Raw genomic sequence first — 14,013 nt, forward strand, 5'->3', positions numbered from 1 at the left:
AAAAAATACATATTTTTAGACACTAGGTCTTCCTATGTTGCCCAGGCTTGTGCTGAACTGCTGGCCTGAAGTGCTGGGATTACAGGTGTGAGCCACGGTGCCTGGCCTATCACCTCTTTATAGTTTGGCTATGGATTCTGTCTCCTAAAAGAGGTCATTCCCTAAGTTCTTTTTTTTTTTTTCCTGTCAGTTTTCTTCCAGTGAGTTCAGTATTTCCCAGATTCTGTTTCAAGGAATGCTAGTATCCTGCAGGTGTTAACTTAGTATTGTGAGAAAAAGGGATTTCATTGTCGTATGTGTTTATAGAATGCTAAATTAAAGGAGTTTTCTTTCTCCCTTCTTTTCCCTCCCCCCCTTTTTTTCCTGAAATAATAGGCCTTATTGTAGCCTTTATTATGATGCCCATCCATTATGAAGGGGCTGTAAAATAACACTTTCCAAAATTATTTGAAAAAATACCTTTTCCTGAACACTGTTAAACTCCATTGAACTACTAGTGATCTTTGGAACACAGATTGCGAAGTGCTGAACTAGCAGTTTTCCAGCTTGCCCTCAGGTGCTTATTATGTAAACTTATAAAAACATTCCATTTATCTTCTATAAGTGGTCATGTTTATCTGTTGTACTATAATGTGGTTCTCTTTCTTTGCAGACTTTTTTCTATTATAGAAACATGAAAAGGTCATACAGAAGTATTTAGGATTAATATATTAATAGATTCTTAACTACATTAAGTCATTTAAATATCTCACCAAGACATAAAATGGGATTTCAGAATTGTATGTGAACTTGAAGACTATGTTTACTATATTCATATTTTGGGATTCCTTCGAATTTCTACTACTATTTTGATAGTCCAAAGTTCTGTTGTTGGGTTTTTGTTTTTGTTTTTGTTTTGTTTTGTTTTGTTTTTGGGGCGGAGTCTTGCTCTGTCACCTAGGCTGGAGTGCAGTGGCGATATCTCAGCTCACTGCAACCCCCACCTCCCAGGTTCAAGCAGTTCTCTGCCTCAGCCTCCCAAGTAGCTGGGATTACAGTCGCCTGCCACCACGCTGGGCTAATTTTTGTATTCTTTTAGTAGAGACGGGGTTTCACCATCTTGGCCAGGCTGGTCTTGAACTCCTGACCTTGTGATCCACCTGCCTCGGCCTCACAAAGTGCCGAAGTTCTGTTTTACAATTTCTGTTGTTGGAGATGCCATATTCTAGTCTGGCTCTCTATAACAGTTAAGAAGCCAGGAAAAAAAGATACCACAGTCAACATTTTACTAGCTTTCATAAGTATTTTGATACATAGACACATTAGCAGAATAGTATAAAAATCATTTTTGATTTTACAAAGATTCATTCTTTCCCATGCAGTAATGACTTACCCAGCAGTAACACCTGGAATAGTTTGCTCAGTATATGTCACTGCTAGATAGCAAGAATGTATATGTAAACTCTCTGGGTTGGTTTAACAATAAACAGGGAAATACAGGAAAATAGTTCTTAAAGGTAAAACTTAGTGATTAATCTCTTAAATTATAAGAGAGCAGTGTGTGCAGCAAGCTCAAGGGGACATTAATAAAATTGGCATTATTCAGGTTGACATTTGATGCCTTTAAATATTACAAGGGATTACTTGGAAGTAGCCATTTTAGTCTTTCCTTGCGTATATGTCCCTTCACAATGATCCTGTTTTATATTTCTAGAAAATATATCTTTATTTGTGAAAATTGACTATTGAAGGTGTTTCACAATTTAATTTCTTAAACTAATCTGAATTTGTAGGTAAGGATTTTAAAGCAATAAAAGAAATGAAAACATTGACCTATTATTATTTTAAGAATTAAAAAAATTGATTTTAATTGAACTTTAATTTATTTTAAGGAAATTTACCTGATCCTGGTAAGGCTCAGGATTTCATGAAGAAATTCACACAGGTGTTAGAAGATGATGAGAAAATAAGAAAGCAGTTAGAAGTACTTGTTAGTCCAACATGCTCCTGCAAGCAGGCTGAAGGTTGTGTGGTAAGGACAGTAAAGAGCTAATGTTTGAAAAAGCCCCCAAATCTTCTTTATTGTCTCTCTTTTATAAAAGTAATGTATATTCATCATATAATTTGAAAAATGTCACATAAATAACAATGCAGATAAACTGTAATTTCTCTATAGAGACAATTGCTGTTAATATTGTGGTGTATGTCCTTCTATAAAGTGAGATTATATTATACATACAGTTTTGTACATTTTACTTTTTCATTAATTAGTCTTTTCTAGTATTTAATAGCTCCATTGAATACATGTACTATAATTTATTGAGTAGTCCACTATGTTACACATTCACATTTTTTCCTACTTTTTGGTTACTATGAAGAAGAATATAATTAATATTTTTACACAGTCTTGATTCTTTCTTTAGGATAAATTCTAAGAAGTACAATTGCATAGGTTGACAGCTCATTTTTAAAGCCTTTAATATGCTTTGGCAAATTGTTCTCCAGAACTGAATTAATTTTATGCTAATCACCAGTAATGACAGTGACCGTTTTCTCACACATAACAATATTGGTCAGTGTCATTGCTGGAAACAAAACCCAAGTGAAAACAAAAACACAATTATTTTGATAGTATTTATATTTGTTAGTCGCTATTCATCTGACTGTTTTTTCTCCTTGGGATTATTGGCCATTCATATTTATTTTGTAGGTTGTGTTTATAATATTTGCTATTTTTATAGAATGGTATTTGTCTTTATCTTATTGATTTGTGAGTTTGTCATAATGGCATTTGTTAAGTTGCAGATTATTTTCTGTCAGTTTTAGTTTACCCTTTTTGTTTATTATGTTCTTTGCATACCATAGTTTCTATCTTTAAGTAAGTCAGTATTTACCTCATGGTGTTTGACTTTGCTATCTTGCTTATGAAATCCTATTCTAAGTGAATGAAAATATTTATTCTTGTCAGTGATTCTTAATCTGTTACCTATGTACCTTCTGAAATGCTTTTTAGAGAAAGATGATTCTTGACTTCACCCCAGATCAACTAAATGAGAATCTTCAGAGTTAAATTCAGGAATCTGTAGTTTTAACAAGCTCTTCTGATAATTTTACTTCCTCAAGTTTGTTCATCCAGTGACTCTTGGTTTTATTCATTTGTATTTTTATCCTTTTGGAATATTTTTGATGTAATATATGAGACAGGGGCCTTACTTTGTTTTTATTCCAAATGTCTATCCAATTATTTCAATACGGTGTATTGACTAGTCTACCTTTCCCTGATTACTTGAAATATTACCTTTTTCATATGCTAAATCCTCAATTCAGTCTTTTTTTCTGGACTTGTTCAGTTCTTATTGATTTGTTTATTCCAGCGTCAGTGTTACATGGTTTTAATTATTGTTGGTTCTTAATATTATAATATAATGATTTGTTTAAATGTACTTTTGTAATACTGAAAAAATCTGTATTACAGCGTGAAATAACTAAGAAGTTGGGCAACCCCAAACAGCCTACAAATCCTTTCCTGGAAATGATCAAGTTTCTCTTGGAGAGGATAGCACCTGTGCACATAGATACCGAATCTATCAGGTATTTGTATATAAAATACTACATTCTCATTGCTGTTCATTCATTCATGCATTCAGGAATCGGTCATTGTTGAGTGCCTGCTATATACAAGGCACCAAACTAGCTACACATCTGTGTGTATTGTGTACTCCTCTGTATATATCTGTATTTGTATATGCACACACACACACACACACACACATATATACACTCATCTGTACCTGTATATTTGTTGTTTTTCTTGTTATTTATCTTAATTTTAAGGATTGGTTCAAATTGTATGAGAAATTGTCAATCTAAGCCTAATTTTATCTGTTAACAGTATACCAGACACTCTTCTTTTTTGTTAACTTGCATAGTTTAGGTAATATAAATAAATTTTATTTATACCCTTGGGAAACTAGGTGAATCTGTTGCAAAGGAACAAGTGATGCATTTTCACAGATAATTTGAGAACTGAAAATGTTGCTTTTTAAAACAGCCCTCATTTAAAGTTTCAGCTTTTGATACTACCTGTGACAAGTTGGAAACTTATTTCTTTTTCTCTCTGCATTCCGTTTTGTGAAATGTGGGAAGAGATGTTTTTTTATTTTTAAACTTTCCCTAAAATGTTTTCCACAGTTGAAAAAATAAAGTACTTATACAATATATATAGGGCATACTGATTTACTAGTCATCAATAGTGTTCTTTGAGAGGTATATGTTATAATCTAAAATAAATAATACTAATGATTTTTTCATCTTGTACTCAAACCCTTTTGGGGATGTTTTGTTGAGGAGGGCATTGGGCATAGCTTATGGTCATTGACCCCTTACAAATGGAGAAACCCTATTTTGGTTACTTGTCAGTCACTTTGGACTCCTCTTATATCAGTTTTCATTTGAAGAGGTAGTTCTGAGGTTTAAAAAGCAAGACAAGAAGTAGAAGACTCTGTATTTTTAAGAGGAAGACTCTGAATCAGACAAATTTATTAAGTAAATTTGGGCGTGGTGGCTCACATCTGTAATCTCAGCACTTTGGGAGGCCAAGGCGGGCAGATCACTTCAGGTCAGGAGTTTGAGACTAGCCTGACCAACATGGTGAAACCCTGTCTCTACTATAAATACAAAAATTAGCTAGGTTTGTTGGTGCACCTCTGTATTCCCAGCTACTTGGGAGGCTGAGGCAGGAGAATTGTTTGAACCCGAGAGGCGGAGGTTGCAGTGAGCCGAGATCACGCCACTGCACTCCAGCCTGGGTGACAAAGTGAAACTTCGTCTCATAAATAAATAAATAAGTGAAACTTTGTCTCAAAAATAAATAAAATAAAATAACATAAGCTTGTTTTTATTAGAAGAAAGTTTGAAAACATAATGTTTCCTTTTGATCTATTGTTCCTTTTCTGATGTTCTAATGAGGTTTTATTGTATGTCTGTTACTTAGATATTCCTCACCTTTTAGGAGGAGGCCTAGATATATTTCTGACTCTGACAGCTGTGCCTGACACACAGTAATATTTGGTAAATGGTTTAGAAGGGCTTAATGTTTCCTTTATCCTTTTTTATTTCTGTGTATATTGTTCTACTTGCTGGACTAATAATCAGTTTTAGATAATTAAAAATAATTGTCATTTATGTGTTTGAGCTCAGACCTGCCATGAAAAATATAATAATAAAGATATTGATAGCATTAATAAAGAACAAATTGAATAACATTTTGACCTCATTTGAATGGGCAAGGGAAAAGAACTGTTTTTGAGGCCGGGCGCGGTGGCTCAAGCCTGTAATCCCAGCACTTTGGGAGGCCGAAATGGGCGGATCATGAGGTCAGGAGATCGAGACCATCCTGGCTAATACGGTGAAACCCCGTCTCTACTAAAAAATACAAAAAACTAGCCGGGCGAAGTGGCGGGCGCCTGTAGTCCCAGCTACTCGGGAGGCTGAGGCAGGAGAATGGCGTGAACCCGAGAGGAGGAGCTTGCAGTGAGCTGAGATCCGGCCACTGCATTCCAGCCTGGGTGACAGAGCAAGACTCCGTCTCAAAAAAAAAAAAAAAAAAAAAAAAAAAAAGAACTGTTTTTGAAAAGAAGCATCTGAAAATATTTTATTATAGTTGTTTTGCAGTAGTGTTAAAAACCAGTTATATCAAATTTGTATTCGGTTCAGATATGTATATATGTATATGCACATATATGTAACACAGGATTTTTTTTCTTAGACATTGCTAGGAACATTTGAAAAAATGACTTTTTTTGGTCGTATTTTAGTGCTCTTATTAAGCAAGTGAACAAATCAATAGATGGAACAGCAGATGATGAAGATGAGGGTGTTCCAACTGATCAAGCCATCAGAGCTGGTCTTGAACTGCTTAAGGTATCTATTTAAAATTAAGTGCCTAATTAGATATCTGTTTAACATGTACAGTTTATATTATTTGTTCTTGATGTTTTCTTCTTAAGTTTATATAATCTAAAGTAAAATTTTCTCAGTTGTTTTAGATGATTTAGAAATTGTATTTTTATTCTTACATGTGATCTGATTATTTTGGGGTTTAAATGCTATAATCTAGCCTAGTACTAATTACATTAAAATAGTGGAATATAATTCAAGGTGTCATTAGTGAGCAAAGAAGGTACAGCTCTGCTGCACAATGAGCCAAATTCTTGTAAAACTTTTTTTTGTTTCATTAAATATTCTGTCTTTTACTGATTGTAAAAATATTAGTTCATTATTGACAACTTAGAATATATAAAATTATAAAAAACATAGGTTCATCATACATAAACATTAGTTTCTTTTGTTTCCTTTTAATCTTCAACAAATGCATAGTTGGGATCATTGAGATCAAGCTGAATATACAATTTTGTATCCTTAACTATTTTCCCTTATTAAAAATAAGCATTTTTCTTGGTGTTTTTCAAGAGTTTTTTTTTTTTAAGAGTGTCTAAAGCAGATCTGATTTTTGGCTGTCATTTAGTAGCTGTCATTTAGGTCTGCCTTTGACCACATTACTTGCTTCACTTCCTCATATGAAATCAAGATAATAATTAAGGCCGGGCGCGGTGGCTGACACCTGTAATCCCAGCACTTTGGGAGGCCGAGATGGGCAGATCACGAGGTCAGGAGATCGAGACCATCCTGGCTAACACGGTGAAAACCCGTCTTTACTAAAAATTACAAAAAATTAGCTGGGCGTGGTGGCGGGCGCCTGTAGTCCCAGCTACGTGGGAGGCTAAGGCAGGAGAATGGCGTGAACCCGGGAGGCAGAGCTTGCAGTGAGCCGAGATGGCGCCACTGCACTCCAGCCTGGGCGACAGAGCGAGACTCCATCTCAAAAAAAAAGATAATGATTAAGTGCTTGTCTCGCAAAGGACATTAAATCATGTACGTGAATTTCTTAGCACCATTCCTAGCTTGTGGTAAAAATAATAATAAACATTTTTGAAATGGTGATTTGTCCATTATTTGGGGTATCATACTATCCTACTGAGGTAGGAGGCAGGACTGGACTCCGGAGGTGGGGCTCAGACACAGGACCAAATTGAGGACTAGCTAAAACAAGGGCAAGACAGAATCAGCTTTCCACAAGACACGCCCACCAATGTGCCTTGTTAGTTTACCATTGCTGTGGCAATACCCGTATATAGAAATACTATAATAGTAATATAGAAATACTATATTAGAAATATAGACAGTATATATAGACAGTAAATATAGACAGTAGTCCCTTTCCTTGACAATGACCATGACCCAAAAGCTACTCCCTCTTCCCTAGGAATTTCTGCATAAACTGCCCCTTAGTCTGTATATAATTAAAAGTAGGTATAAATATTACTGTGAAACTGCCCTGAGTTGCAGCTCTCTGCACCCTACCTGTGGGGTAGTGCTGCTCTGCAGAAGCAGCCATAGAGGTATATGTAACACCTCTGGAACTGTAACACTACTACTTCAATAAAGCTGTTTTCTTTTACCATGTCACTGAATTCTTTCCTTGGCAAAGCCAAAAACCCTTGCGGGCTAAGCCTCACTTTGGGACTCTCCTTTCTCTGTATCACTAGTATTTTCCTATTGTTGAATATTTTCATTTTTCTACTTCCATTCTTACAAACAGTACTAAGCTGAGTGTTTCTATGTAAGATCTCTTGGTAATGTCATATTTTTTAGAAAATTAGGAGAGCATTATTGAGTTAAAGAGAGTGACCACTTTCAAAATTCTTGGAGCAATGTATATTTAAATTGTTGTACAGGGAAATTTTACCCATATATAATTCCATCAGTAGTATGTGAAGGTGCCCATCTTTTTAACCTTCACAAAATGGAATATAATACATTTTTAAAAGATTTGCAAATCTGATAAGCAAAAATAATGTTTTAATTTGCATATTTAATACTAGTGAGGTCCACTATCCACATGTTAATCATTTGTGTTTTCCCTATGGTAAATTCACCATTTTTATCCTTTGTTCATACATCTACTGACATCTCTGTCTTTTGTGTTTTTTTTTTAGCTGATTTAAATGAGCTTTGTATTTCCTTTGCTTTTTCTTGGTACATATTTGATATATGTATAAACATATATTCTCTTATATGTAAATTGTAAAATATAGTAACCAAGTGAATACAGGTGAAAAGTCAATATGTAGTAACCAAGTGAATACAAGTGAAAAGTAGATAGAGTGTCACATTAAATTGAATATTAAAAATATTGTTCAAGTTCCCTGAGTAGTCTTTTTTCTTGCCTACTCACGTCCCCTCACCAGGTATCATTGTCCTGAATTTTGGATTTATTATTCTTTCAATATTCTTTATGGTTTTATCATCTATGTATGTATCTCTAAATAACATGTTGCTTATTTTGATTATTTTAGAAACATAAATGTGGCATTATACTTAGTATATTTTTCTGCTGCATGCTGTTTTTTTTTACATTCCACATTTGATTCCTTTTGTTTATTTTATGCTTAAAAAAACCCTGTCTTGTCCAGAGGGTTTTTGTTGTTTTTGTTTTTTTAAATCTTAAACACAACCCATCTGAAATTTATTTTGAAAGTGTGTTGTGGGGGCGGGGGGCCTAATTTGATTTTCTCCCAGTAGCTATTCAGTTTTCTCAGGACTATTTATTTTCTGTTGACCTCTTTGTAATCTCTTACAATTTATGTAATCTATTTTTTTTATATATTCTAGAGTCTACTTACTGCCTTATATTTTTTGTTTCATGATTATTCTAATGTTCGTACCATTGTGATTTGGTTATTGGAACTTTATAGACTTCTTTACTATCTTGTCAGTGTTTTACCCCTTTCCCTAGTTTATTCTCTTCTTACTCAGTCTCTGCTAATGATGTTTATTGGGAAGATGAGAGATGTTTTGTTAAATTCTCTCTTCATGTCCCCTTTTCTCCTCTCATTCTCCACCAAAAAACCTGAACAATAATCAAAATCCAAATTATTTTGACTAAAATTATATTAATATGTAATTTAATTTTGGAAGAAATTACTTCATTATATCATACAATCTTCCTACAGAGGAACATTTCCATTACATAGTTGAGTATGTTTTAAATTTTGTTTATAGTGCTCTCAGATTTTGGTTAACATAATTTTTTTTTATTGACTTTGATTTATAGTATTTCTAATATGTAATATTTTGGATTTGTATTACAAAGAAAAAATTTTACAAATCATTTTTATGATTCATTTTATAGGTACTTTCATTTACACATCCCATCTCATTTCATTCTGCTGAAACATTTGAATCATTACTGGCTTGTCTGAAAATGGATGATGAAAAAGTAGCAGAAGCTGCATTACAAATTTTCAAAAACACAGGAAGCAGAATTGAAGAGGATTTTCCACACATCAGATCGTGAGTTGAGTTTATTTTGATAAATATTCTGGACATCAGAAACGTAATTATTTCTTGATTTATGTAATAATTGGAATCTTTCAAGTTTTGAGGAAAAACTGTCTAGGTTATATTAAGTCTGTAATGTTCAGTTTAGATTCTCCTTTCATGGGAGTAAGCATTGATTGGTATTTTAGAAGATGCGTGAACTTGGGGGATAAACATGGCATATCTTTCTGATATATCAGTTTGATAATCCCTGGTATATTATGGCATAGAATAAACAATTCATATGAATTTAAGGTATGATGGGAAATTTCAAAGGAATTTCATCAGGACTGTCTATAATATTCTTCAGTTTCCTCTGTGATTTAGGGTACTGAAACAAACAAACAAATTTCAGAAGCAGTGCTTTAATTGACACAAGGAAGTAGAGAAGCATGGAATATTTAACAGCAGCGCAATTTTTTCTGTGTTCCAGTATTTCTCATAATTGCAAATTGAGCTGTTATCCTGGGATAATCATAGTTCAAGATTTTATAATCAGAAGAATAAATCTTCATTTCTTACATGTCACTGCTTCTCTATGTGTATCTCTTCTAGTTCTTGGAGAGAATATGGAATAGGTGGTTCTGATACTGGCGTAGTCATAGGTGGTTGCTTTCACCTCTACCTCATCACTTCTGGCTTACCCGTGAGTCGGTTAGTTGTGATTGGGGTACCATGGTTTTTGTGGAGAAGAATTGCCCCTGGGTCTTTTCCTTAGAAAGAGACTGGGAGTAAAGCTAGCTTGCAATTAAGAGTTTCAGGTATAATTTTTGTTATTCCTTTCTGTTCATGTGTACTTAATTCTAGAAACTGCTGATAAATAGAACAAAGGCATTATTATTATTTTCTTTTTTTTTGACATGGAGCCTCACTCTGTTGCCCACGCTGGGAGTGTAGTGTGGTGTGATCTCAGCTCACTGCAACCTTCGCCTCCTGGGTTCAAGCGATTCTCCTGCCTCAGCCTCCTGAGTAGCTGGGATTACAGGCACCCGCCACAACGCCCGGCTAATTTTTTGTAAAGTAGAGATGGGGTTTTGCCATTTTGGCCAGGTTGGTCTTGAACTCCTGACCTCAGGTGATCTGCCTGCCTCAGCCTCCCAAAGTGCTGGGATTACAGGTGTGAGCCACTGTGCCTGGCCGGCAATTATTTAAATGGTAATAGAAACATATTAAAATTTTATAACAGTAGTCTCTCTGGCAAGAGTAAGAAACCTTATTGTTTGGAACTGACTTCTTAATTTTTTTTTTGTTTGGTTTTTTGAGACGGAATCTTACTCTGTTACCTAGGTTAGAGTGCTGTGGCGCAATCTTGGCTCACTGCAGCTTCTACCTCCCAGGTTCAGGTGATTCTCCTGCCTCAGCCTCCTGAGTAGCTGGAATTACAGGCATGCGCCACCACACCTGGCTAATTTTTGTATTTTTAATAGAGACAGGGCTTCACCATGTTGGCCAGGCTGGTCTCCAACTCCTGGCCTCAAGTGATCTGTCTGCTTTGGCCTCCCAAAGTGCTGGGATTACAGGCATCAGCTTCCGCGCCCGGCCCTGACTTCTAATTTTTAAGTAATCCCAGAACATAAGCTTCCCTTTGGATGCTGCTGTGGCTCTCTTAGTCGGATCAGAGATGAGTTTGGTTTTATGTATGTGTATTTCTCGCACAGACATATGTAATACCTATACATACACATTATGTATAAACTATACACAGCTGTATACCATTTGCTGAATGTCCACCTATTATACTGTCTCATTTAAACATTGTGACAATTCAGTGAAGTGCAGTTATTTTTTTTTTTTTTTTTTTTGAGACGGAGTCTTGCTCTGTCGCCGAGACTGGAGTGCAGTGGCCGGATCTCGGCTCACTGCAAGCTCCGCCTCCCGGGTTTACGCCATTCTCCTGCCTCAGCCTCCCGAGTAGCTGGGACTACAGGCACCTGCCACCTCGCCCGGCTATTTTTTTGTATTTTTTACTAGAGACGGGGTTTCACCGGGTTAGCCAGGATGGTCTCGATCTCCTGACCTCGTGATCCGCCCGTCTCGGCCTCCCAAAGTGCTGGGATTACAGGCTTGAGCCACCGCGCCCGGCCAGAAGTGCAGTTATTATCCTGGTTTTCCAAATTAGGAATCTAATGTTCAGAGGTAAATGGACCCAGGTCATATAGCTAGCAAGTGACAGAGCCAGGATTTGAATTTAGGCCTGTTTGGCTCCAGTGCCTATGGTGTGATACCCATTACCGCAGTTTCTTTTCTAATTAGAGCATTGACAGAGTTCAAGTTTGGCTTATTCCCTGGAGGTTTTATTATTTTCATTCTAGATTGTTTTTCCTAGTAACTTTTATATTTTAAAGAAACATGGTTTGATATATTTGTAGAACCACAAGAACAGGGTCAAAAGGTGGACATTTTGAAATGTACATGGGACATTTTAAAATGTATTGCTTTACTGTGGAACTGAAGTATTTAAAATTATTTGATTTATATACTGAATATATTTCAGATACTTCTCATGAGGAGAATTAACTCAGCTGATACTGAATTCCTACAGTGTGCACACACTGTTCTTGATGAAATAACTCATAATAATTTCTTCCAGGAGATAAACTATATATGTAGATTTAATGTTTTATTAAATTGGGTGAGTTGATTTTGAGGAAAAATAATACAGTTAAGAGACTGTTGATTAAACTGTCTTCCCTTGAATTCATCAAAATAATTAAAAAGAACCTAAAGAAAAATGTATCTAATAAAGCTACCACAAACTGGACAGAATTGGCACCAGATGTGCCATTAAGACTGTACTGAATGTGAGAACACTGACAAGGGATATGTATTGGCAGTGTACTGTAAGTGTCCTATTATTTGCTAATTTAGAGGGAGGATATTGTTGTATGGACACACTTTAAGAGAAAGAAAGAGAACCTGATTTTAGCTGTACTAGGACTAAAGGAGAGGCTTTGTGGTCATAGTATTTTTCTTTAGGTCAACCTGTTTACCAGGAAGAGCAAAGTTTAGTGATGAGGTAAGACTAAGGAAAATCATGAAGGAAATATCTTTTGACCGACTTTACGGGAGCAGAAAACAGTTATACGCTTGACCCATTAAATGAAAAATGATGATGAGTTATGGGGTTCCATAACGATGAGTTATATGAGTTCCATTGTGACTCAGCTTGTCTCTCAGGAGTCTGACTTTCCTAAAAGTATTTAGATGTGCCAAAACTGAGGATCCTATCACAGCATGTGATGTACCCATAGCTCCAGTGACTGGTTCTTATCCTTGTAACAGTTTTAACAAATTTGGAGATAAATTACACAGAGAAAAAGGACTTACTACCTTTAGTCCTAACTTTAATTCCTATGCTAGTTAGCCAGGTGATGAAGCAACTGTAGCCTGAGTTGGGAGCTTTTACGTTAATTTTTTAAGAGAAGTGTTCAGTCATCCGGGAGATGCTAACTATACGTTTGTTTAAATAGCAAAGCCAGAGAATTTTTCTTACTTGAAGATGAATTAACAGAATACAGATAAGCAAGTTAACAAACACAAAACCTATGTAATGATCTTAGCATCCCAAAGTAACTGATAAGCAATATTTAGAATCGAATTTTTCTAGTATCAAAAGAAAGTCTTAGTCATTTAAGCTGCCAAGGAAGGTAAACAGCAAATTACATGAGGAGAAAAAAGATAACAAAAATGAGATAATACATGAAAAAGGGCTAAGGATATTGATTATAGAATATAATTTAATATAAGTAGCAAGGAGCAGAATAAACAATATGGAAGATGGAATCAGTGAGCTAGAGATTTGGCTTGAGGAAATCTGCATAGAATATGGAGAAATTGGACAGAAAAAATGGAGTTAAAGAGAATGAATTGCAGATAGTGAAAAACCGTAATTGACGTCTATGGAGAAGATAGTAGAATAATGGGAAATGGAAAATATTAAAGAGAATAATAATAAATTTGTTTTGAATGATTGAAAATATGAATCTGGAGATGAAGACTCATTTTTGGAAAATATACTGGTGCAGTTTGCTAAATTATCAGGGATTGCAAAGGTGATCTTGCAAATATCAAGAAAAACTAGTTAGGTCAGTGCAGTGGAAAATAATGAAGCTGGCTGACTTCTTTTCAAACCACATACAATTTCTTTTTTTTTTTGAGATGGAGTCTTGCTCTGTCGCCCAGGCTGGAGTGCAGTGGCGCGATCTCCACTCACTGCAAGCTCCGTTTCCTGGGTTCACGCCATTCTCCTGCCTCAGCCTCCCGTGTAGCTGGGACTACAGGCGCCTGCCACCTCGCCCGGCTAGTTTTTTTTTGTATTTTTAGTAGAGATGGGGTTTCACAGTGTTAGCCAGGATGGTCTCGATATCGTGACCTCGTGATCCGCCTATCTCGGCCTCCCGAAGTGCCGGGATTACAGGCTTGAGCTACCGCGCCCGGCAAACCACATACAATTTCTGAAGTTAATGATTCAACAGCTGGAGAGCTCTGATGGAAGAAACAGTATAACTAAAGAATTTCCTAGGTAGTCCTAGTTAATTTTAAGTAGGGGCAGATGAAGGATATTCTTAAGTGTACAGGACTCAGTAAACGTAC

General features: G+C 35.7%; 1 protein-coding gene across 5 annotated transcripts in view; it reads left to right on the top strand.

The window, feature by feature from the left end:
• PDS5B (PDS5 cohesin associated factor B) overlaps window positions 1-14,013 on the top strand; it is a 187,588-nt gene that overhangs the window by 109,994 nt on the left and 63,581 nt on the right. For all 5 annotated transcript variants that reach the window (XM_050766807.1, XM_050766808.1, XM_050766812.1 and 2 more), the window contains exons 16-19: window positions 1,872-2,011; window positions 3,455-3,570; window positions 5,796-5,901; window positions 9,233-9,393. In XM_050766807.1, the coding sequence (XP_050622764.1) occupies window positions 1,872-2,011; window positions 3,455-3,570; window positions 5,796-5,901; window positions 9,233-9,393 (523 nt within the window). The remainder of the gene's footprint in view (window positions 1-1,871; window positions 2,012-3,454; window positions 3,571-5,795; window positions 5,902-9,232; window positions 9,394-14,013) is intronic.

Source organism: Macaca thibetana, chromosome 17 (genome assembly GCF_024542745.1).
Source record: "Macaca thibetana thibetana isolate TM-01 chromosome 17, ASM2454274v1, whole genome shotgun sequence".
Lineage (NCBI taxonomy): Eukaryota > Metazoa > Chordata > Mammalia > Primates > Cercopithecidae > Macaca > Macaca thibetana.